This window comes from Phocoena sinus, chromosome 4 (assembly GCF_008692025.1).
Source record: "Phocoena sinus isolate mPhoSin1 chromosome 4, mPhoSin1.pri, whole genome shotgun sequence".
NCBI lineage: Eukaryota > Metazoa > Chordata > Mammalia > Artiodactyla > Phocoenidae > Phocoena > Phocoena sinus.
The window spans coordinates 19,190,490-19,215,650 of record NC_045766.1 but is presented as its reverse complement, the minus strand read 5'-3'; the positions used below and the strand labels follow the sequence as shown (position 1 = coordinate 19,215,650).

The window sequence follows — 25,161 nt, the reverse complement described above, 5'->3', positions numbered from 1 at the left end:
AAAGCTGCATGCCAGTCCTGGTGGGACAGAAGGGATGCAGGGATTCGAGGATGTAACTCTACAGTACATGGATGCACCGGGTCTTTGCTTGGTGGGTTCATATGTCCCAGACAGGGACAAACTCTTTAGCCAATGAAAGTGTTCCTACAGTCCAATTCTGACAGCAAGGGGCGGGACACCCTCCTGCCTTTCCGCTGGGCTCAGAGTAGGCGTGGCTTATGTGTACTCCTGTTTATTTCTTGGCCACCTTAGGCCAGCGCTGTGTTGCCATGACGACCGTGGCTCGGTCGCGGCAAATTTTGTTGGAAACTCTCGCTGCAGGTCGAAGACGGTGTATCTGTTTGCAGTGACTCAGTTTCCCAGGAATAAATTGGAACAGCAGGGTTCTGTAGACTTTTTCCATCCGAATTCCTCGGCAGGCGCTCGGATACCTGACGGGCTGCGTGGCCCGGGAGCCCGTACTCTGGCCTCTGCGCGTACCCCTTGGCCAGCTCCGGGGCGGGAAAGGGGCTCCGCAAATCCGCAGAAAATCTTCCGGCGAGCCATGAGCCCGCGGGCCGCAAGCTCTGCTTCTCCCGTGGGGTGTTCATTTTGCATCATTGCGTTTATTTGCTGCCACTCTAACTTAAAGGGGCGGGGGGGGGGGCTTTGTCTGAGGGAGGGTCTCGGCTTGCTGATCAGCACAGCGTTTTGTCAGTAACAGAGCTTCTGTCTTCTTTGCAGTGCCATGGGGAGCAAGAAGGAAATGGCCCTGCAGGTAAGCCTCAAAGAGGAGCTTCCTTCCAGCACTTGACTGGGGTTGGGGGGCGAGGAGGATGGTGTGGAGCGGGAAGTGGAGTATAAAAACGATATTGTGGGCTTCCCTGGTGGCGCAGTGGTTGAGAGTCCGCCTGCCGATGCAGGGGACACGGGTTCGTGCCCCGGTCCAGGAAGATCCCACATGCCGCGGAGCGGCTGGGCCCGTGAGCCATGGCCGCTGAGCCTGCGCGTCCGGAGCCTGTTGCTCCGCAACGGGAGAGGCCACAACAGTGAGAGGCCCGCGTACCACAAAAAAAAAAAAAAAAAAAAAGATATTGTTTGCCAGTAGTATGTGACAGACAGCGTTCTCAAACTTGAATATTGTACCTTCCATCTTAAAGGGGAAAAAAAAACCCTTATCTTGGATCTCTAGTGATGACAAATTTTTTGTGCGCTTAAGTAGAAACACACATAAACTGGGGTGGAAGCTATTTATGCTTATGCAACCATAAACTCAAACGTGAATTAACGTAAAACTAAAAAAACCAGAAAAGATGAATCAGTATAATTCGACGTTGACATCTCTTTTTGTTGAAGTATAATTGTGGCTTGCTGAGAGAATATGGTATCGGTCCTTTTAAGTTTGGCCATGTGGCTGTAACTATGCCCTCTCTGCAGACCCAGTTCTCACACCACTACTCTCTGAAATCATTCGCTTATTCAAGAAATGTGTTTTGATATTCTGTGCGCTACACTTTCATTATAGAGTGCCTTACTTCGTTTGTGCCTGTGATAAGTGACTCCATAAGCCAGGGTCTGTTCTTTTATTCCCTGGTCCTGGACAGTAAGTGGTGGTTGATTCTAAAGTGATGCAGGCATGGGTCCTGGCAGTGGAAGGGAGGGCTTTATAAGATAAGATCATGTGGATGATGTATAATATGGATACCTTTGAAAGCACACTTTAAAATGTCTCATAGTCAGTTCAGTCCATCAGGGTACGTGCTCAGGCTCTAGGCAGTTCTTGGAGAGAAGAGCAGCAGTGGTCTTGAGTCATCTGATTTCTCCTTTATTGTTCTCTGTGGCACCACCACTTTACATGTGAATTTCAAAAGCCTAGTGATTTTTAAAAGGGAGAAAGCAATGTCAGGCTGAGGACAGTGTGCAGGGCGCGGGGTGGGGGGGGGAAGGGAAGATCTTCGGACTGGAAGTCGAAGACTTGATGTAGTTCTTACCTCTTCTCTTAGCCAGCTCTGGGACTTTGGATAAATCACGTAACCTCTCTGGGCTATAGCTTGCTCATCTGTGGAATGAGGATGTTGGGTGAATTATACCTAAGGGCCTTCCAGCATTGATATTCTAGTACTCTAGAGTTATAAAACTTTTCCTCTGTCTGTATTCTGTCTGTGAATCAATTCTAAGCACCTGGTCCTACCACTTATTGCTGTGAATGATTTCCTCAACCTCTCTGAGCCTCCATGCTCTTTATGTAAACAGGACGGATAATACATAACCAGCAGAGTTGTTATGATGAGACTCCTTTAGACATTTCCAGGCTGGTCTGAATGCTGTCTGTCGTGGCTCTAAGATTTTTGCCCCATAAGACTGTCTTTTCTTGTGTTTACACCTTATATCCCCTTTGAGAGTAATAGCATTTTTCACCAATTCTTTTTCCACGCGTATTCCCCAGAGCTCTGAGTTCACTGCGGTCCTCAAAGGAAGTGCTCCCATTTGCTGAGGTTGGGGTGGCTATGCACTGAGGCATCTGTGTAAGCGTTGCCTGTCTACCAGGTCAACTCCTTGAAAGCAGTGCTCTAGGGTCTGCCAACCCAGGAACCCTGTTCTCTCTCTGGGTAAGACTATTTAGGGTTCCTTCTGTGACTAAGACAGGAATTGCAGGATATCAAGAGACAGTGTGGTCAAAAGGCGGGTGCCACACTTTCGCCATTCATTCTCTACCTCATGTAGGACTTCTTGAGGTCCAGGTATTTCCCATACCTCTCTGTTCCTGTGCTGCTCCTAGGAGTGAGGTTCTTCAGCTGTCCAGAGTCCTGGCCCTGGTGTGGCTCAGTCCATGATGGGGGTGCACCACAGAGAGTTGCCACTGACTGACAGCTGAGTCTCTGAAAGTGACTGTTATGAGAGAGAGGGCGAGGACTCCTGAGTTCTATCATTTTCCTTAGGACTATAGTTGTGGAATCAGGATGACACCAGTCCAACTCTCTTACGGCATGTAAGGCATCACGAAGACTTTCCTGTTTTTTCTTTCTTTTTTCTTCATAGAAACAAAAAATGTATGGAAGCATGAATTATTTAGAAAGATGGATCTTTAATAGAGGATTTGCAGATGTTACATGTTTCCAACCCTTTTAAAGAGGCAAACACCTTAGCATACCGTGTTAACAATGAGCGGTAATTGTCATGGTCTTTTAATTTATATTTTTTCAAAGCAGCTCTCCACAAAACCTTATTAATTACAAAGGGAAAGAGAATAATTTCACAGTGCAGAAGTCTGACAGACCACCTTAATCAAGTGATCAAAGTGAACATCATCAGTATGGGGGCAGATCAACAGTGTGGGTCACCTGAGAGGATGCAATGAGAGAACATCCTTCTGATTCTGACACTCCAACCAATCCAACTAGTTCCAGCTAATCCAACCAGTTCTGACCAATCCCAACCAGCTCTAACCAATCCAACTGATTCCAGCCAATCCAACCAGTTCCAACTAATCCAAACAGTTCCAACCAATCCAACCAGTTCCAACCAATCCAACTAATTCCAAGCAATCCAACTGATCCAACCAGTTCCAACTGATCCAACTAATTCCGATCCAACCAATTCCGATTAATCCAGCCAGTTCCAACGAATCCAACTAATTCCAACCAATCCAACCAGTTCCAACCAAGCCAACCAGTTCCGACCAATCCCAACCAGTTCCAACTAATCCAACCAGCTCTAACCAATCCAACTAATTCCAGCCAATCCAACTAGTGTCAACTAATCCCAATCAGTTCCAACTAATCCAATCAGTTCCAACCAATCCAACTAATTCCAAGCAATCCAACTGATCCAACCAGTTCCGACCAATTCAACCATTCCAACCAATACAAAGATGCACAGCCTGCTTCTAATCAGGAGGAAACACCGAACACACCCAAACTGAGGGGCATTCTACAAAATAACCCTCCTGTAGTCTTCACAAGTATCAAGGTCATGAAAATCAAAGAACAGCTGAAGAACTGTTACAGACTAAGACAGACTACAGAGACTTGACAAATAAATCCAGCACATGATTCTGTTTAGATCCTTTGCTATTCAGGACATTATTGGGATGATTGGTAAAACTTAAATGGGGTCTGGGGATTAGACAGTAATAATATATCAGTGTTTATTTCTTGACTTTGATGATTGTACTGTGGTTATGTTGAATAATGTGTTCGGGGATAAAAGGAAATCAAGTCAGTAATTTACTTTCAAATAGTTCAAGAAAAGGTTATTTACACTGTACTTGCAAATTTTCTGTAAGTTTGAAATTATTTCCAAATAAAAACATTATACAAAAAGGTACACTATTAATAATGTACTATTTATAATATGTATTTATTTGATTCTCATTTCTGATATAAACCAAACTACTTTGTAGGTAGATAAGAGAAAAATGTGAAGAAATGGCAATAAACGCAACTGTTAATTACTTAGGATGTAGATGTTGGGATATATTTAACAAAAGATGTGCAAAACATACACACCAAAAACTATGAAATGTTGCTGTGAAAAATTAAGGACTATTTAATAAGTGTTAAGAAACATTATGTTCATGTACTGGAAGACTCAGTCTTGTTAAGATTTCAGTTTTATCCCAAATCGATCCATAGATTCAATGCAATCCCAATTAAAATAATTGCAGAAATTGACAAGCTGGTTTTGAAATGTATCTGAAAATGTAAAGGAGCTAGAATAGCCAAAACAATCTTGAAAAAGAAAAACACATATGGAAGCCTTACACGGCCTGATTCCAAGACTTATCATAAAGCTACAGTAATCAAAATAGTATAGTACTGGCATAAGAATAAATAGGTCAATAAAACAGAATAGAGTCCAAAATAAACCCATACTTATGCAATCAATTGGTTTTCAACAAAGGAAGTTAATAGGGAAATAAATTTTTTTCAGCAACTTTTGCAGAAACAACTATACCTACACATGAAAAAAATATTAACCCCAATCCTTCCCTCACAACGTAGACAAAAATTAATTTCACATGGCTCACAGGCTTAAATGTGAAAGCCTAAATTATAAAGCTTCCAGAAGAAAATAGGAGAGCATCTTTATGACTTTGAGGAAAGGTTTCCTAAGAAGGATGTAGTAGCCTTAACCATAAAACTAAACTTTGATCCATTTGACTTCATCAATATTAAAAACTTCTGCTCAACAAAAACTGTTCAGGAAATTAATAGGCCAACCTCAAACTTGGAGAGAAATTTTTTATAATGCATATGTCTGACAAGAACTTGTCCCCCACCAAAAGTATATATAATCTAATAATATACTTTAAATTGGTCAACAATCCAATTTAAGAAAATGGACAGATCAATGGACACTTCTCAAAGAAGATATACAAATGACTGATAAGCCCATGAAATAGTGCTCAATACCATTAGTCATCAGGGAAAAGAAATGAAAGCCACATTGAGATACCACTACATCACCATTAGCGTGGCTGAATTTTGGTGAGAATGTGGAGCAGCCAGAGCTCTTATACTTTGCTGATAGAAATTTAAAATGGTTCAAGCACTTTAGGAAAAACACTGGCAGTTTCCTATTAAACTGAATATCTACTTACCCTATGTCCCAGCAATTTAATTCCTAGGTATTTACCTACCAAAGACAAATGAGAACACGAACACAAAAAGGTTTAACAAGAATGTTCCTAAGTCTTTATTCATGAGAGCCCCTAACTCTCTATCAAGAAGTTTGTGATGTTGTCATACAATGGAACATGCTCAGGAATAAAAATGAACAAACCACTGACACACAACTACACAGATGAACCCCCCAATTTGCTGAGCCAAAGAGGCCAGTGCAAAGTGAGACATGCTGTACTATCTCACTTATATGAAGTGCTACAATAGGCAAAATGACCTTTTTGCGGTATGCGGGCCTCTCACGGCTGTGGCCTCTCCCATTGCGGAGCACAGGCTCCGGATGCGCAGGCTCAGCGGCCATGGCTCACGGGCCCAGCCGCTCCGCGGCATGTGGGATCTTCCCGGACCGGGGCACGAACCCGTGTCCCCTGCGTCGGCAGGCGGACTCTCAACCACTGCGCCACCAGGGAAGCCCAAAATGAACTTATTATGACGGAAAGCAGATGAGTGTTTCCCTGGGATGAGGACTGCGGAGTGACCGGGAGGAGAAAGGAGGGAACTTTCTGGGAGATGGAATGTCCTGTATTGTGATAGGAGTGTGGTTACCTGGATGTGTGCATTTGTCAAAACTCATTGATTCGTAGCAATTTAGTTCTGTGTATCTCATTATACATAATTTGTAGCTCGATAAAACGTATAAAAAGACCAAAAAAAAGAGTATCTCTCTGTACATAGATATAGATAAATGTCAGAATTTAATGTCGGGCTTCCCCGGTGGCGCAGTGGTTGGGAACCTGCCTGCCGACGCGGGGGACACGGGTTCGGGCCCTGGTCCAGGGAGATCCCACGTGCCGTGGAGCGGCTGTGCCCGTGTACCACAACTGCTGAGCCTGCGCTCTAGAGCCCGCGAGCCACGGCTACTGAGGCCCGCGCGCTTGGAGCCCGTGCTCCGCGGCGGGAGAGGCCACTGCAGTGAGAAGCCCACGCGCCGCGGCTGGAGGGGGCCCGCGCGCAGCGGTGAGGACCCAATGCAGCCAAAAATAAAAATAAGTTAATTAAAAAAATTTAATGTTGAGTAAAAACACAAATTGAAAAAGGATATCTTCAGTATGGTACCATTTATGCATATTTAGGGACACGAAACAATTTTATATAGTGTTTTTGGACAAGTAACAAGTTAAAAAAATTTTTAAATGAGACTTTCTTAGGATAGTGGTTATTCTTGGGGGTGGAGGCAGGAGGAGAGAGAAAAGAGAAGAGAGGATTGGGGAAAGATGACAACTTGAGCTGTATTTGTAAAGTATTTCATTGAGAGAGAGAACAATAGGTAGATACCTGGAGCAATTGAATACATAAAATTGTCTCCCCATCGGCACCCTCAGTAATACAGCGTTTGTTTCTCTTTGATGCTAGGTCAACATCAGTACCCAGGAACTTTGGGAGGAAATGCTCAGTTCCAAAGGACTAACTGGTAATTTAAGATAATTTTTTAGACCCATCCTTTTCAAAATTGCCAAATGACATATTGAACAATGAAGAGAAAACTGCAAAGAGCATCCTTTTCCTATAACCTCGAGTTTCATAAATAAAGAACCAGGTAATTTCTTTGTGTTTAAATACATATCTGACTTGAACATCTGTGAGTTCAGTTCAGGAAACTAGTCAGTACTGCCAGATAGCAGGGTTCCCTTCTTTTAGATTATGGTGAGCCATACTCAGGGCTTGTTTAGTTAAGCAACGGAAACCTCTTCTAATTACCCGAGGCACAAAAGGGGAAGGTACTGAAAGGAATATGGGATCTCTCAGAACTCAAGCGCTGGAAGGAGAGACAGGCAACCCAAGCAAGTGGAACCAGGGGCTGCACAGTCATTAGGAAACAGCAAAGCCACTGTCACTGGGCCTCCTTGTCGCTGTCATCCTTGCATCAATTATCTATTGCCGAGCAACAATTTACCCCCAAACGTAGTGCCTTATAACACGAAACATGTATTATCCCACGGTTTCTGTGGATCCAGAATCCAGGGGCTGCTTAGCTGGGTGCCTTTGTCTTGGAGTCTCTCACAAGGCTGCAGCTAAGGAGTCACACAGAGAATGTCAAGGCTCAACTGAGTCAGATTTACTTCCATGCTCAGTCATTTGGCTTTGGCAGATCTTAGAAGGTCACTTCCAAGCCCATTCCTGTGGCCATTGGCAGGACCTAGGTCCTTGCTAGCTGTTTACCAGAGACATCAGTTTCTTGTCATCAGTTTCTCCACAAGGCTGCTCACGACACGGTAGCTTCTTTCTCCCCCCAAAGCAGGGCTCAGGGAGGGAGGAAAAGAGAGAGAGAGAGAGAGAGAGAGAGAGAGAGAGAGAGAGAGAGAGAGAGAGAGCGAGAGAGACGAAAGTCCCAGCCTTTTTGTGAGCTAATCTCAAAAGTAACATCCCATTGTTTTTGCCCTGTTCTGTTCGCCCTGGGTGGAGCCTGCACTCAAAGGCAGAGGATCACACAAAGGCTTGAATCCCAGGAGGCAGGGCTCACTGGCGGCATCTTAGAGGCTGCCCAGCACAGCCGCTCCCCAGCTCTTCCTTTCTCTGCTTCTTTTCCTCTAGAGATCTCTGGGCTCCATGTCTGTGTCTGCTCAGTTCTCTCTATAAATAAATACGCTCGGTCAGCTGGTATCTGCTCTCATCTCTCTCCATCGCCGCCCCTGCACCCATGACTTCAGCACTCAAGCCCCCCTCCCCCATCCCTCCAGCCCCTTCACCCACTGTCCCCTGAGGTTTGTCCTCGGCTCCAACCTGTTTCCCGAACATGCCACAAGTTTCCCCACTTCTTCACTTGTATCCACGTTGTTCCTATTACCTGAAATATCATGACCCCTCTACAACCTGTAGAAACCTTTCTCATCCCCAGGCAGTTCTAAAGCAGCCTCCTTGCATGAAATCTTTCCTGAACCTCTGTGCGGTCACTTCCGCCTGGTGTCTCTGTCTCAACCCCCAGCACACACCCAACCTGGTGTGGCCCCTGTGAAGGTAGGCATTCCATGCCTTCCCCCAGACTCTAGCACAGGGCCATTGTCTTTTTCATTTCCATCAGGAGCGGACGTGTCCAGGCCCGGGCCGAGTGGGTTCTTAATAAATGCGCTTCCATTGATCCAGGATGTGGGTGTGAGTCTGGCCACACTCTACTACTTGAGGGATTACAAGGCTTTGTTGATGGTGCCAGGTCTTAACTATGTTGTCCATGTGCCTTGTGTGCAACCGGAACATGGCTCCAGGGCAAAACCACCATGACTTCTATTTCTTTAACAACAGTAAGAAAGCCACCAGCTCCTCATTTTTGGAGGACGTGCCACGTTCCAGGCACCCTAATCTATTGAGCGTGGACTTTGTCGAGTCCTGCTCAGAGCACGACACGAGGGAACTGTGTGGACCTAAGGCAGCGGGGGCTCGTCTGCCCCTCTTCATCAAGCAGTCGCCAGGAACTCAGGCTCCTCCCTCTTTCTAGAACCAGCAGAGATTTGCTTCCAAGGTCAGCCACCATCTTGGAAGTCTGGTCTTCTGCTGGCTCACTTCCATCTGCCTTCAAACATGCGAAAATCTATCAGATTTACACACATCCCCTGCTTTTCATTTTCTCTGCCATTCCTTTCCTTGCTTCTCTTTCTGCTTCCTGCCTTTCAGAGTCAATCTCTTCATAACTTCCTCTCCCGTCTGCAGCCACCTCTCTCCCACAACCGTGGGAAGTGTGCCTTTGTCACCACCACTCCTCGTAGAGCCAGGGAGTGCAAGAGGAGATGGGAGGCTGGTACAAATGACTAGGCTGACCTAGCAATGCAAACCCTGCATAGAGATTGGCAGCTAATTGGGTCCCAATTTTTTCCTGCTGGGGCTTGAACCTGTTCTCCTTGGTGGGCCTGGATACAGGGTCTTCTAATTCTTCAAGGATTTTTTCCTGGAGTCACCCAAATGCCTTTCTCTCCTGTTCCTGTGGTCTATTGAAATCTCCAAATCCCTCAACTGTGAAGCTGTTGTCCTCAAAGGAGCCTCAAAGAAGCTTTATCCTCCGCCTGGATGTTGAGGAGGACCAGATCCTTCTCTCTGGCCTCTGCTGGTGTCTGGCTGACTTTGGGGCTATTTGCCCTAGACTCTCTGGTCGGTACTGGAAATGCAATGTGTCTGGAATCTAGTTCACTCTCCTCCCTCCCCAGATGCCGTCTCCCTGCCTCCACCCAGTGCTTTCTCTCTGCCGGGCTCAAAGGTGGTCCTTCTCACACCCACAGGACTGCCACCCCCAGTCTTTCCACTACATTTTCAAAGTCTCAGGGATTCCTTCGTTTCTCCCCTCCCTCAACACAGCCACCCCTGTGTCTGGCTTCCTCGTCCCTCTTAAAGCCAGGCTGGCTCTCACTTTCTCTGCAAAACTATGTTGCTTGGCTGAACTAACCCATACTGTTGAATCCATGCATCTTCTTTCCTGGAGTCATTGAAAGAGCACGGGCTGTAGCATCAGACAAACCTCGGTCCAAAACTCGGGTCTACTGCTTGAGAATTTTTATTTATTTATTTTTTACCTTGGGTTGGTTACTTCATTCCTCATTGCTATGGTAGGATAATGATACCTATCTTGCTGGATTTTTTGAGAGAAAAGCAAAGTGCAGATGCTCTCTCATAGCTCAGTAAATATTAACTCTCTCTCCTTTCTAAAACTTACTGTGAACCCTCGTTGCCTAGTAAATCAGGATGGAACCCCTCAAACCCACATTCCCCACTCCTCCAGTGATCTCTGCCACCACTGATCAACCCAACCGCAGCGGCCCCTGGACTCCCCCACCATGCTTCCCACATGGCCTCCCTCTCTGCCCGTCCAAGCCTGGCATTTCCACAATGCCCAATGCAAGTCGCCTCTCCACTGCGAAGCCTCCTCCCCTGAGTCCTACAGCACAGCGTTAAGCCAGTGCTGTCAGAGTCTACGCTAATTTTAATAATGATAATTTAGGGAATTCCCTGGTGGTACAGTGGTTAGGACTCTGATCTTTCACTGCTGAGGACCTGGGTTCAATTTCTGATCGGGGAACTAAGATCCCGCAAGCCGTGTGACATGGCCAAAAAAAAAAAAAAAAAGAAAAAAGGTAATTTATATCATGGTTTATTAACAGTTCTCATGTGATGTGAAAATTTTGAAATGTGAATCTTCAAAAAGTCAAATCGCAAATTGCATGCTATTAAAACTGGCAGGGCTGGTAGTTTATAAGCAGTGTCCACACTCTGACCCCATGAGGATGCACTCTAGCTGCAGAACAGAAACACCCCCTGTGTGGATCAGACATGAGCTCTGAGTGCTGAGGTCTTTAGGAAGACATCCTTCCTTAAAATGTGACCACCGGTCCATCACCATCTAGCACTCACTTGCTGTGTCTGACTGGGCTGGGCAGGTCTGGTGCGTATCCGGTGCACATGAGTTGGCTTCGCTGCCTAGCTTCTCACAGGCCTCGGGGTCTAGTGCAATCAGACAGGAGGGTCCCTCACACCCAGTCCCACCACACTCCAGAGACTGGGACCAAAGCAGAAAAACGCACCCCAGTTTCCACCTAGGTCTCTCTCATATTCACTTTCCAGGAGAATAATGTTGATTTGATAAAGTGAAGTTTTAAAGATAAAACTCTCCTTTACCCAAAGCAAGTGGCTTCCAATGCATCAGGAGGAAAGGTTAATGCTATGTTTATTACCAGAGTAGCTAAGAGTTGGTTGCATCCTGATAGGTCACCTACAGCGACCTCTTCCTTTTAGAAGAGATAGTTTCAGTCTATTTCAAATAGGTACTGAGGGCTTCTCTGTGCTAGGCCTGACCCTGAATGTAGCTGAGAGTCCCTTAAGGCAAAGGATCCATGTTGAGTAAGTGATTTTCCACCACGCTCACGTCATTGTGTTTAGAATTCGGAACACTGAGTTCATGAAGGAAAGCTGTGTTGCCACACTCGCTCATACTCTGCTGGGATAATAAATCCCTTTAACCATGAAATAAATATCCCTGCAAACAGATGTCCATCGGAGGGGGTTGGAATGTGCAGGTATCAATTTTGCCTGACGTGCGGGGTGCTGGTGCCTGCTGAGCGCTCCTGCTTCTTGGTTCCACGCAGTTGTCGACGTCTACCAAGGCTGGTGCGGCCCCTGCAAGCCTGTGGTGAGCCTCTTCCAGAAGATGAGGATCGAGGTCGGCCTGGACCTTCTGCATTTTGCATTAGTAAGGTCCTCTCTCAGCACAATGTCACGCAACTTGTAAAAAACTTAAACATTTTAGAACAGGAACAGGAAGTTTGAGGGGCCTTTTTCAGATAATTGACAAGGCATCCGTTGTGGATTTTTTTGCTGATACCAGTTTCTCTAGAGAGGAAGCCTCCCCCCCACCCTGCCTCTCGACAGTCCCTGTGGGCTCAGCTGCCCCTGATGCCGGAGCCGGGAAGGCGTGCGGCCACTTTAAGGCCAACACTCCCTCTTGGCTCGTGTCCACTGTGAACCCTGAAGTTTCACTTCCAGAGCACAGGGTTTAAGATTTCTATCGTTGCTCCTTAAAGGGGAACTTTCAGCAAACGTTTACTCAGGTCAGTGTATGGAAATGGGAATCACTTCCAGAGAAGCATGCAAGAGACACTGGATGAGCTGCATGGGTTGAGGCTCAGAGACGGTGAATACAGGCGAGACTCTCCCTTACGTTAACTCTTGAGAAGCTGGGCTCCCAGGGCTTGCACTCCTCCCGTGGGAGTGGGTTGTGAGGCTTCTGTGGAGTGAGCGGAGGAGGGGTCTGGATGGGGAGCTTTATCAGACCCGGAGGTGAGCTGAGGACCTTCCTCTGTTGTTGCCACTCGGGGCAGATGTGGGATGTTAGTGGTGGAGCTCCCTTGATCCGGAGCAGGACAAACTGTCACATCCTCCTTATTTTATTCCTCAGAAAACTACACTGGCAACACTTTTTACCAGTATGTTGACCGTTGTTAAGATTCTGATGAAAGGCATTAGAAGAAGGAGCGTGAGAGAGAGCAAGCCAGGGCTCCAGCTGGGGAGGGCAGTCACTGTGTGATGTACGTGCGTGCACGCGTGTGGTGTGTGGGAGGATGTGATATGTGTGTGTGATGTGTGTATATTATGCGTAACATATGCGCGTGCATGTGTAGCAGGATGTATGTGCTGATAGTATGTGTGTGTAGTATGTATATGTGTGTGTGGTACGTATATGTTATGTATATGTGTATGGTATGTATATGTGTGTGTGGTACGTATATGCTATGTATATGTGTACGGTGTGTATATGTGTGGTATGTATATGTTATGTATATGTGTATGGTATGTATATGTGTGTGGTATGTATATGTGTGTGGTACGTATATGTTATGTATATGTGTGTGGTATGTATATGTGTGTGTGGTACGTATATGTTATGTATATGTGTACGGTGTGTATATGTGTGGTATGTATATGTTATGTATATGTGTATGGTATGTATATGTGTGTGGTGTGTATATGTGTGTGTGGCATGTATATGTTATGTATATGTGTATGGTATGTATATGTGTGTGGTACGTATATGTGTATGGTATGTATATGTGTGTGGTATGTATATGTGTGTGGTATGTATATGTGTGTGTGGTATGTATATGTGGTATGTATATGTGGTATGTATGTGGTGTGTGGTATGTGGGGGATGAGGAGTATGTGCGTTTGGTGTGTGTGTGTGTGTGTGTGTGTGTGTGTGGTGTGCGTGCAATATGGATGTGTATGTGCTCTGTATGGGGGGTGTGGTGTGTGTGTCCCGCACGGTTCTCCCGCCATCCTGTCCCTGCACCTGCCCCGCTGACAGCCTGTTTCCTTTAGGCAGAGGCGGACTGTCTTGAAGTCCTCGAAAAATACAGAGGGAGGTGCGAGCCGACCTTTCTGTTTTATGCAGTAAGTACATTTTCAGTCCAGAACTGTCCCACGGCTGCACATCACGAGGGTTCAGATGGACGCCTCTCACCAAGAGGCCACACTGCTCCCAGCGAGTGAATGCTGTTTCCTCCCTGACTCTATTATTTTGGCCGAGGACAGATGCCCTTAATCATGGCGCTGCTCATGGGCGGAGCTCTGGGCAGTCATTCTGGGCTTGGGGCCTTCACGAGGGCAGTACCCGGGACAGAGCAGGCCTCACTCAGAGGCCTGTGCTCTTTCTGGTTCGTGAACCTCTTATTTTATTGGTTTGTTTGTTTTTGGCTGCGTTGGGTCTTTGTTGCTGCGCACAGGCTTTCTCTAGTTGCGGCGAGCGGGGACTATTCTTCATTGCTCTGAGCGGGCTTCTCACTGCAGTGGCTTCTCTTGTTGTGGAGCACGGGCTCTAGGCACTCGGGCTTCAGTAGTTGTGGCACGTGGGCTCAGTAGTTGTGGCGCACAGGCTTAGCTGCTCCGTGGCATGTGGGATCTTCCTGGGACTAGGGATCGAACCTGTGTCCCCTGCTTTGGCAAGTGGATTCTTAACCATTGTGTCACCAGGGAAGTCCCTAGTGAACCTCTTGACTGAGGTCTCACTCTCAGTGCAGAGTTTGGAGACCTCCACAGAGGGGACTTTTCAGCAAACATGAACGCTCCCTCGTGGGGTAGACAAGCTTTGTATTCACCTTCGTTTCATTGTAAAATGTGAAGATATGTTGATACAAAGTCAGAAATGAGAGGGGTGATTGATGACGGCCAGTGGTTCAGCATTTGAAAGGGCATCTGGCTGCCTTCGGCTGTGACATCCACGCGGGGCTCCAGGCCCATGAGGGCCCCCGGCTGTCTCACACCTGGCTTCCTGGTTTTAGGTCACCTGCCAGGCCCTGAAGACAGTGGATTGATATTCTCCTCCTGACCCGGTCCAGCCCCTCATAGCACAGTCAGGGAAACTGGGATCTGCCAACCGGGGCCAGAGTTGTTTAGTTTGGAAAACTTTGGGCTCCTGCCCTTGGCACTGCAAGTATTACAAGTTGGAAGCTTATGGTGAAACATTATTTGAGCTTCGGCTTTCTCGAGGGAGACTGAGGTTTTACGAAGAAACCTGGTGGGGGAGGGAGCAGGGGTGGGAAGCACGGGGATGAAAGTGCCCTCCGCCAAACTGGCATGAGAGCTCAGTTGCAGAAATGGGATCCTTACTGCAGTGGTCTCCTTGCTTGAGCCCGGAGCGTGCGGGATTGAAGCGTAATCATAACTGGCCGTGTGGGAGCGTGCAGCAGCTCAGCACAGTCACACAGCGGCCGTCCTCTGAGGGTGGGATGGAAACAGAAGGAGGACCCCGTGCAGTGAACTTCCATGAGTGACGGGCAGGGAGACTTCTGAAAAAGCGAAGGCTGTGAACTCGGGTTCACCGGGAACACCACCTCCACTGTGAGGCCTTCCCTGATCACCCCAGATGGAGCTGGGGATCAGCTCTTGCCCCAGACCCCTCGTACCCCATGAAAGCAATGTTCTTATTCTATTGCAACTGTTTCTCTGACACGACCACTCTCTGCCCGCTTGACACCCCACTCACTGAGGGCGGCAGCTATGTCTTTTCGTGTTTAGTGTTTCTGTTCTCTGCGTCTGTCTTGGTGTTGGCATAGTAAGTGCTCAGCTGGTACTTGTTGGGTGAAGGAGTCAAGGAGAGGCCACCCTTAGTCACTCACAACCCAGTGCGCCCTGGTCCTCCCCCACCTAACTCCCCGCTGTCCTGAAGGATGTTCTGAAGGGAGGGGCCTGGGCTCCACAGACCTTGACCTTGGGCACACTCGTAAACAAAGCTCTTGGAACCTCGTGTCTCTTGAAGGAGGTTGCGCATCGTGTGGTCTGAGCAGGACATCTGTGCTGTATTCTAGGGAGGGGAGCTGGTGGCATTGGTGAGAGGAGCAAATGCCCCGCTGCTGCAGAAAACCATCCGAGAGCAGCTGCAGGCTGAAAAGATTGTGCTGGCCGAAGGCAGAGAGCGGAGAGTGGTAAGCCGCCAGCCCACGAGTGTCTCCCAGGCCAGGCCAGCAGGTGCCTCCCCTGCCCCGCCGATGTCTTCACTGTCCTTGGAACGCTGCATTACGTGCCCATGCTGGCTGGGAGCCTCTGAGGGCTCAGGGGAGGATGCAAGTCCCACTAGGAAATCTTCTCTGAAGTCGTCCCCTTCACCCAGAACACTTTAACGTCTTTTATCCATTTCCCTTTCATCCCCACTGCATCTCTTAACAGGGTTTCTGGAACGCTGACAACGAATTCAGAAATGGACATGAAGTTCCGAATCCAGTAGTGGGTACAAGGAGCCAGCCTCAGGGGGAAATCTCTCCTGGTGACCTGCCCTCCCTTCTCATTCCTGAGTTTGACTTGTGATCCCAGAGGGTTCATTTCTTTAACTAGAAAGGGGTCATTACCTTAAGAAACAAGATCAGCACTGCTTGTGATTTTGGTAAATGACTTCCAGGACAACGTGGACTGCAAGTTTTTCACAAAAAATTGGCAGCCTTTGAAAACCGACACACCTTAGGTAGAAAGAAGTATCTCCTGGTGCCCCGAGCAGCTGCCAAAGGAGCCTTGACGTTTTTCCGCGTTCACTGTTCACGTTTTCACATTCAGTTCCAAAGAGCAAAGCCCTGTTTTCATAGAATGGATTGGAATCAAATCCCATTTGTTCCCCAGGAAAGTGGCAATTTTTCCCCAAGAAAGAAGATCACAGACGCTTGTACCTACTCCACAGATAAATGATCTCTCTCTCTGTACTACCTGCACTGTGTAGCCAGTTGCTTACTATTTACTTGCATTTCAATTCTTACTCTGTCTTCTTGACAGCTCTCTATTTCATCTTTCTTTTTCCTTAGTTTCTACCTGATGCTCGTGGAAACAGGCAGACTCTAAACCTTAAGGTCAGCATGGATTTCCTGGTCCTCAATCGCTCTCCCTCCCCCACTCCCTACCACCCAACTACTCAAAAGGTTCCTGAAAAGGCTGATAATATATATATATTTTTGTGGTACGTGGGCCTCTCACTGTTTTGGCCTCTCCCGTTGCGGACCACAGGCTCCGGATGCGCAGGCTCAGTGGCCATGGCTCACGGGCCCAGCCGCTCCGCGGCATGTGGGATCCTCCCGGACTGGGGCACGAACCCGTGTCCTCTGCATCGGCAGGCGGACTCCCAACCACTGCGCCACCAGGGAAGCCCCAAGACTGATAATCTTGACCCTCTTCTTCTGCTCTGCGTTTAGGACCTTCACCTATTTGGCTTCTGCTGGGTTTTGAAGGTCTTTGTGGAGTTTTAATTAGCTGACTACTTACTGTCCATGACCAATTTGTGCTAGATTGAAGATGAGGCTCTTTCTGATGAAGATGAATGCTTTTCCCACGAAAAGGAAGATGGTGACGATGAGGATGCGGGTGAGTACAGAACCAACATGGCAAGAAGGCAGAGCAGACTCGGATTTGGTGTGGGTGTGTTTTGTTTTGTTTTAATTAATTTATTTTTGGCTGTGTTGGGTCTTTGTTGCTGGGCGCGAGCTTTCTCTAGTTGCGGCGAGCAGGGGCTACTCTCCGTCGTGGTGCGCGGGCTTCTCATTGCGGTGGCTTCTCTTGTTGTGGAGCACGGGCTCTAGGCACGTGGGCTTCAGTAGTTGTGGCACGTGGGCTCAGTAGTTGTGGCTCGCAGGCTCTAGAGCTCAGGCTCAGTAGTTGTGGTGCACAGGCTGAGTTGCTCCACGGCATGTGGGATCTTCCCGGACCAGGGCTCGAACCCGTGTCCCCTTCATTGGCAGGCGGATTCTTAACCACTGCGCCACCAAGGAAGCCCTGATGTGTGTTTTTTATTTTTTAATTTTTTTTGGCCTCATTGCACGTCACGTGGGACCTCAGTTCCCCTGCCATGGATCGAACCTGCGCCCCCTCTGCTGGAAGCACGGAGTCTCAACCACTGGACCACCAGGGAAGTCCCTGATGTGTCTTTATAAAATATATGAGTAATCAGTTTATTGAGCGATCTGAACTCTGGGAAGATAACTCATAAAATATTTTGTCTCCAATCACCTGACTTCAAACATACTGTGTTGTGTCCCTCCTGCCCTTTAATGGCATCTTGGGCACAGTTCACAGCTTTCTGATCATGATCAGTTTATAACAGCTGTGAGTTTCATGGCAATTTCTGGGCATCAGGAAAGGCTCCCTTAGTAAGATGGAGGGCGTGACGCTAATAAGGTAAAGTAATGATGCTGGTGTTCCCTTAGTCCTTATTTGAGCTAAAGAGTTTGAGCTTCTTTCGTCTTTTTTCTGAAGTGTCAGAAAGTCAGCTGTACTGAACCCCTTCCCTCCCCACAGCCCTGCACCCTCTTCCACTTATGCCCCAAGTATTAACTCATGGATTTTATACTCTGAGCACTGCTGTTCTTCCTTCCTGAACCTTTAATATGAGAAGAACGCCTTGACCTGACAGTGGGAAGAGAAGCCAGAGGTTAGAGAGGCTGTTGTTGGCAAGGTGCCTCCTGACGGTCCCTGAGACACCAGGGGAGACCAGGATGCAGCTCAAGAACCGAGCTGGAGAGAGAAGGACGTTCTGATTACTCCCTGAAATAGAAAAGCTGCTTATTCACGTGTGGATGACGAGGACTTTCTGAGTTGGATCCTAACAAGGGAAGAGGCACAGTTTAGGAGAGCAAGAAACCAAGTGTGAAAAGGAAATCAGCGACTTGGCTTCTGCAGGAAACGTTTGTTGTCTCTTTCTGGGATGACCTCTTTTTTCCTTTCCCCATTATTTTCTCCCAAATCAGGTCTTTCCACCTAGAAAACTACCCAAAGCCTACCCTTGCCCTTCGCCTTCCTCTCCCCCGAGCCTAGCTTCCTGAACGTGGTCCACACTCCTTGGGCCACCCTCTCCTCTGCCCTTGCCCCCTTGCCGCTCCTCAAGGCTCCAGTGACCTTCTTGGTGCCAAATCCAGCGGGCGGTTTCCCGTCATAGCCTATGGCATCCTTCTGTGGGCTTGGCCGACGTCCCCAACATCTTCCTACTCAAAGCCCTCTTCTCCTCTGGTGTCTGAGATGTCGAGACCTTTCTCGTTTTCCTTCTTGTTTTCTCTGGCCTCTCCGCCACCTCCCCTTCCTTGGCTTCTTTTCTTTTGCTCCCTTTTTAGGCTGGAGTTCTCAGGGCCCCAGCCCCGGTCTCTTCTCTTCTCACCCTATACCTCTAGGCGGTCTCATGAATCGGTCAATTTATAAGGGGATTTATTGTAAGAGTCCCTTAAAGTCCAAGTGTTCCTAGGATGTTAGAAATAGTGCTCACGGAATAATGAATCAATTGGCTTGCTTAAAATGATTCACACCTTTGCAGTCCACATTTTTTAGATTTTTCAAAGTAGGAGGCCCTCCTCAGGTGCAGATATTGTCATGTTACAACACAACTGATATAGAAGTTGAAAAGAGAAAATAGGCCGTGGGGGGATATAGAGTCTGTGGAGAGTGTAGGTAGCTCACCAAGGCCAAGTCCATACAAACGGGAGTCTGACAGGGATGGGTCTGTGCCCAGACACAGGGCTCCCCACGGCGTCTGCAGGCCTGAGCGGTGGACGGCGGCCACGCGGCACCTTCCTCATCCCCACAGCTGCTTGGACCAATGGACACGGCCCACCAGTAGACTGGCCGGTGATCCATGACTGGTGCCTGGGCTCCAAGCAATGAGCTGGCCAATTCTCAGGAGAGTGTGACCAGAGACAGAGGAGACTGAAGGCGCAGTTTGGTAGAATGCGCTGGCCCTGACCAGTCATGCCAACTCGGGGCCTGGGGCAGCCACTACTGACCACACGCCGGGAAAGGCAAAAAGGCACACGGAGAGGAGAACACGGTCGGCAGCAGTTAGAGGTCAAGAATCACGACAGGGTGACAGACAGGAAGGGACAAGAGCCGACTCTTTTGGTTGTTTCTGGTTTTTGTTCCTGAGTTGTCTTTGACCTCCTCCCCCATCTCCCATCCTCTCCTCCCTCCCCACACCCTCCCTCCCAGGTTCATGTCCCTTGCATGTCTCTGTCCCTTGCAGCCAGGCTAAGGTTGGGGTCTGGAGCCAGACCCCTGCATCCACTAGAGTCTAGGTCTGCACAAGCACAGCCAAGAGGCCAGGGGAGGGAAGCCGGGGGCTGTGTGCGGGGCTGCACATCCCTGCGGAGGGGCTCCCGAGAGCCCAGCGTCTGACAGCACCATCGCCAGCTTGTTGCAGTGTCATCAGAGAAGGCCTGCACCTTGGCAGTCATTAAACCAGATGCGGTGGTCCATGGGAAGACGGATGAGATTATCACGAAGGTGAGAGAGACAACGCTTACCTTACAGACTATCCTCATGTCTCCTCTGGTGGAAAAACAGGGGTGGAGCATTGTGTAGCAGGGTCCTCGGGGGGAAAGAAGGCTTCTAAGGAGTCTTAATTAAAATTCCATTTAAGTAACTTACAACTTGTAAATCGAATTGGAGGATGAGGGTCTCCACTGCTTTTAATGTTGCCTTTTCCGTCATCTTTTACTCTCAACACATTGAAATGTGAATTTGGGCTTGCTTTACCCTTTTAGAATATATATATATATATGTATCTCCTACAGATCCAGGAAGCTGGGTTTGACATTTTAACAGATGAAGAGAGAGCCACGAGAGAAGCAGAAATGCGACTTTTCTACCAACACAGAGCTGGAGAGGTCAGCTTCTCTGCTTCCACTTATCCAAAACACTCTCATTTCTTTCTCTTTCTCCAACATTGTGTTTATAGATTGCTATTAGTTTGGGAGAAAATAGAATATTATGAACAGCAAGAATATGAACAGCAAGTGAGCCATGAACTTGGTCTCCAAATCATAATTGCGGGCTGCATCAGGGAGACATTCTTTGGTAGCAAGGATGAGAGTCTGACTCCAACTTAAGGGATGAAATAAGGAATTTATCAGAGGGACACTCCACGACTCCCAGAACTGAAGAGAGTTGAAGGAGTTGCATAAGAAGGTGTGGGGAGAAGAAGAACCAAGGCAGGGGTAGGGCCCTTGGGAGCGAAACCTCATGGACAGTCACTTCGGGTTCTGCTGTTGGGGGACTCAGACCCAACCACTTTCCATCTGCTTCTGCTTGTGACTCACCCACTTGGGAGGGAGGGTATCGGTGAGCGAGCCTGGGCTCCACCTCTCAGGTGAGGGGGTGTGTATGTGGAGGGGTGGATAGGCATTGTGGTTGTCAGCTGGCCTAGGACCAAGTGAAATGGGGAAGAGTTTCTCCCCAAAGGAAGCCTGAGTACTGCTACTTGAAGAAGGGGGAAGGGTTGCACAGTCTCAACCGCATCCCCTGGTTATCCAGCACCCACATGATTTCCATATTTGTGGTCTTCTAAATGCTCCCACCTAACTTATTATCTCATGTTCAACCCCAAGGGAGTCAACTCGAAGCCTCGTCTTCCCACCTTTAACTTATATCTTGGTGTGGTTAGGCCCCCCGCCTCCCCGGGGCCCTCCGCGGCATGCAGGCCGGTGGCGAGGCCGTTCACTGACGGTCTCCCATCCTGTGTGTGGGATGGGCCCGCCGGCCCTCTGCAGGCCCTGGGGCCCCTGCCCCGGCTCACTGTCTTCCCTCCCTGTGCCAGGAGGCATTTGAGAAGCTGGTACATCACATGTGCAGTGGACCAAGCCACCTCCTTAACCTCACCAGGACTGAGGGCACCGAGGATGTGGTCACCGCCTGGCAAACCCTCATGGGACCCTGTGACCCCGATGTGGCAAGGAGGGAGCAGCCTGACAGGTGATGTCACCAGCTGTGGTCCTCGCATCCATCTCAGAACCTGCATCCAAGGAAGCTGAGAGCCCTGCTAGACGTTCAGCCCAGAACCATGGGTAACACAGAAGGCTCTCCGATGGCCATGAAGCTCCCTCTTTGTCATACATTAGGGGAGTCCCTGACCTCCCTGTTATGTATTTGAGGAGACCCTGACATCCTCTCCCTCTGATCCAGTCCCCAGCTCTTCACTGGGTGCCTCCTTGCTGCCTCTTTCCCTCTTCTGAAGGCTGCAGCTGGATCCTCACTGTTCTTCTCTCTGCAGCCAAAGGGTCCCGTCGTGTGGTCCCAGAGCCACCTGCAACTCTCACTCAGGAAATACAGATTCCAGGGCCCCACCCAGGTCTACCAAGTCAGAGACTCTGGGTGAGGCCTAGGAATGTGCAGTGTAGACTCACCTCCTCAACCCCCATCCCCTACTCCCTACCCAAGGTGTCCTGAGGCCCGCTAGAGTCTGAGCACTCTGTTCTGCACACAGCACTAGGCTGCCTTGGTCTGCTCCCTGGCCCTGTGTGAATATTTAGCCTGGCACCACCAATGCCAAATCCACTGTGTCTTGCCTTTGAAGCTGAGAGGCGCCTCACCAACAGGAAAGAAATTAGCAAGAGACTAACTAACTGCAGTTTTCACTGTGATGTAACAGTTGCAGGGGGCCGGGAACATTCATATATGAGGCAGCCCGGGCTGATGACAGACAGCCCAGGGTTCAGATCTTAAGTTTTCTGAGCCTCAGTTCTCTCATCTATAAAAGGGGGATATGAGCACCTGTCGGGGGAGGCTGTACAGTGTTGTGGTTCAGAGTACCGACCTTAGAATCTCTCTTCTTCCTCTTACTAACTGTGTGACCCTGGGTCATCCATGCTTTAATCCCTCTGCCTTAATTTCTTCATCTGGAAAATGGGAACTATAATAGGATAGGACCTGCCTCAGATGAAGAGAGGCAGAAAGAGAAAGAGAGAGAGAGAAGTTAGAACATTGTTTGACATACGGGAAGTCCTAGCAATATTATCTTAGGGGACCTTGGGGGATTAACTATGCCAACCTGTACCAAGCCCTCGGCAGGGTGCTAGCCTAGCCCCCGTAGTAACAGCAATAAACTAGCAGCTCCTGGGCTCACACCATAACTCATGCATATTTAAACTGGGGATCATGACAGAGTCTCCCTCACAGGGTTGCCGCACAAATGAAATGAGATCAGGTATGTTAAGCACTGGCAACGTGCCCAGAACACCGTGGCTACTATCATCCTTGCTGCTGTTCCTGGCGTTTCCAGCAGAGAAAGCCATGTCACAGAAATGCCAGCTGCTGATTGGTAGCTGGTGGCCATGTTGCCAGAGAGCAAAACATTTCTTTTCAAATGAGACAATCGTTTCTTGTACGTTTTGCATGCTCCCAGTCTCCGGGCTCAGTATGGCACAGAAATGCCCTTTAATGCAGTCCATGGAAGCCGGGACTCGGAAGATGCCCGCCGGGAACTGGCACTGCTCTTCCCCAGTTTTAAGTTTTCAGACCAGGTTCCGGAAGCCCCTCTGGGTAAGTCATCCAGGCAGATCTGGTCTGTATTAAATCTGCAGCGGGGATGGGGGGCGGGTACTGACAGTAACTATGTGGTAACCAAGTCCTCCGTCTAATAAGGGCCTGCTGGGGAAACAGGGCCCATTACATAACTTTAGCGGCAGTTCTGCTCTATTGTGTTTTCAGAGTAACAGTTTTGCATTTTCATTACATTTTTGGCTGCATTTTTACTTTGAAGTCAAACTCTCGTTACAAAGTTACTTTGCATTCTCCTGTGGAAACCACCCGGAAAATGTAACTTTCTGGAAGCCCACTTCCATGGCAGAGGCCAGACGTCATTCCCTCACTTTCTCTATGCTCCACGTGCCCCATCAAGCCCTTGGTGGGGTCGCCGAGAAGCAGGGAGTTTCACAGAAGGGCCCTCTGCCCATCGCTGCGATGGCTCTCATACCCCTCAGAGCCCACATTTTGGGAAAAGCATGCTGGGTCATCCCCACCTCCAGATCTGGGTGAGAAACCCACGGGGCTCGGAGTGCACGTGACTCACCCCACTCCACGAGTGGAAGAACCAGACACGGCCTGTGCTGCTCCTGTCACCGTGTTGCACGTCTCTGGGTTGAGCCTGAAGTGAGGTGGAAGGGGCCAGGGGGTGAACATCCTGGGAAAAGCAAAGGATGTGAGAGGGGGCATTCTTGGGAGAAGTCTGCCTGCAGATCTGAAACGGTAATAACCTCCGTGTGCCTAAATGTTTGGGTTTTAACCAGTCGGTTTACCTAAATGTTTGAATGTTCGTCATGTTCTCTTCAAGATTTGAATCCAATCAAGCAAGAATAGGTGGTTTGAGGGCGAGGAAAGGAAGGGCGGGAGCTGACCCCTGCTGGCCCTCGTTTAATCCTGGTGCTGCCTGCTGCCAACTGAGGGACAAGCTGGGAGTGTGAGGGAGTTTAGGGAGCTGAGAAATCCTGGGAAGTGTGGCTCTATGTGGACCAGAGACCCAAGTCTGAACATCTAAGTGCGGGCGGTGGTTCTCCAAAGCCATCCTCTGTGGGAAGAACTCTCACTCTGGTGTGTTACTGAGAGGACCAGCTTTCCTTTGGGGGCCTGCCCGCAGGGAGAGCCCACGACGTGTTTCCTTATGTGTCCAGGGTCATGTGACACCTTCATCCTTTTGGGGGTGACTGGAAACAAGTAGGCATGACTCTGGGAAAGGAGGAGAGCGAACTGGCTGGGCACCACTCATCGGGGGGCCATCGGGGAGAGTGTTGGGAGATCGTGAGCCTGACTTTTTGGCCTCAGGTGATAATGAACAAAGGGAACAATTCCAGAAGGGTCCGAGCCTAGACCGCACCTGGGAGTAAGTGCACAGCCTCGTTGGGGTGTGCTGTTCTGCCCCTTTGTCTGACATGTATGTTGTGCCTTCTCAGTTGTCAGGGGCAGAGTGTGCTTTCCACGTACCCAGCACTTCTTCTGGGCCCTGGAGACAGGATCCTGGGTTTGAATCCTGGCTCCACTATCTATTAGCGGAATAGCCTCGGGAAAGTTACTTCCCTTTTTGGACCTCAGTTTCCTCATTTGTGAAATGGAGATAATGAGAGGCCCATTATAGCCCCATAATCCTCCTCCTCCTCAGAGGGCTCTTGTGAAGATGAAAGGAGACAAAGCACGGTGACGCTCTTAGCCTGGGGCCTGACACACATCAAGTGCTCAACCAATGTCACCTGCTCTCCTAATTTTTTCCGAGTCCCTAACACACATATTAGGACCTCTCTCTGCTGCTCCGTCCACCCTGACCCCTAACTTCGTCTGTGATGTACTTAGATTTCCCCTTTCTGCTGTTCCTTTGTGGACAGTTTGGGGACAGGGCTGCTGTAAGAAGTCCTACAGCATGCCTGTTGTCCCACAGGCCTCGAGGCCGAAGGAGAGGGTGCCGGTGAGGCGCTGTGCTCCCTCGAGGACGTGGACAAGGCGGCCTGCGACCAGGCTGAGGCTGTGAGATGACGCGCCAGTGCACCCATATCTGCTGCACGTAAGGAAACCTCCAGAACCGAAACTTCCTCTTTTGAGCACCAATACTTTTTTGGTTTAGTTATTGTTCATGAATAAAAATAACAGTATCCACTTTCCTGCCTTATTAAACAGTACGAATACGGAACATGTACTTTTTTTTGGCCATCTCTGGGATCTTAGAAAACAAATGGACATCAGTCCTTGAACTCTGCCGTGATACAGTGTCATCTCAGGGGATACTGAGTTACAGAGGACAGTGTTTCCCAGT

General features: G+C 48.7%; 1 protein-coding gene across 1 annotated transcript; it reads left to right on the top strand.

The window, feature by feature from the left end:
* The first annotated feature begins 306 nt into the window (after positions 1 to 306).
* NME9 (NME/NM23 family member 9) lies at positions 307 to 24,884 on the top strand. Its single transcript, XM_032630743.1, has 12 exons — positions 307 to 321; positions 724 to 757; positions 7,017 to 7,074; positions 11,726 to 11,829; positions 13,455 to 13,526; positions 15,440 to 15,556; positions 16,898 to 16,973; positions 19,789 to 19,871; positions 20,162 to 20,254; positions 21,184 to 21,338; positions 22,768 to 22,904; positions 24,790 to 24,884. Exons 2-12 carry the CDS (start codon positions 728 to 730, stop codon positions 24,882 to 24,884), a joined length of 1,020 nt encoding a protein of 339 aa, XP_032486634.1. The 5' UTR covers positions 307 to 321; positions 724 to 727.
* The last annotated feature ends 277 nt before the right edge of the window (positions 24,885 to 25,161 follow it).

What these genes read in the sequence shown, in the direction of transcription:
- NME9 (XM_032630743.1), top strand. Translation starts at nt 728, where the DNA reads ATGGGGAGCAAGAAGGAAATGGCCCTGCAG. An exon ending in AGAAGGAAATGGCCCTGCAG is followed by an intron (nt 758 to 7,016) that starts GTAAGCCTCAAA and finishes CTTTGATGCTAG; the next exon opens with GTCAACATCAGTACCCAGGA. An exon ending in AAGGCAGAGAGCGGAGAGTG is followed by an intron (nt 15,557 to 16,897) that starts GTAAGCCGCCAG and finishes AATTTGTGCTAG; the next exon opens with ATTGAAGATGAGGCTCTTTC.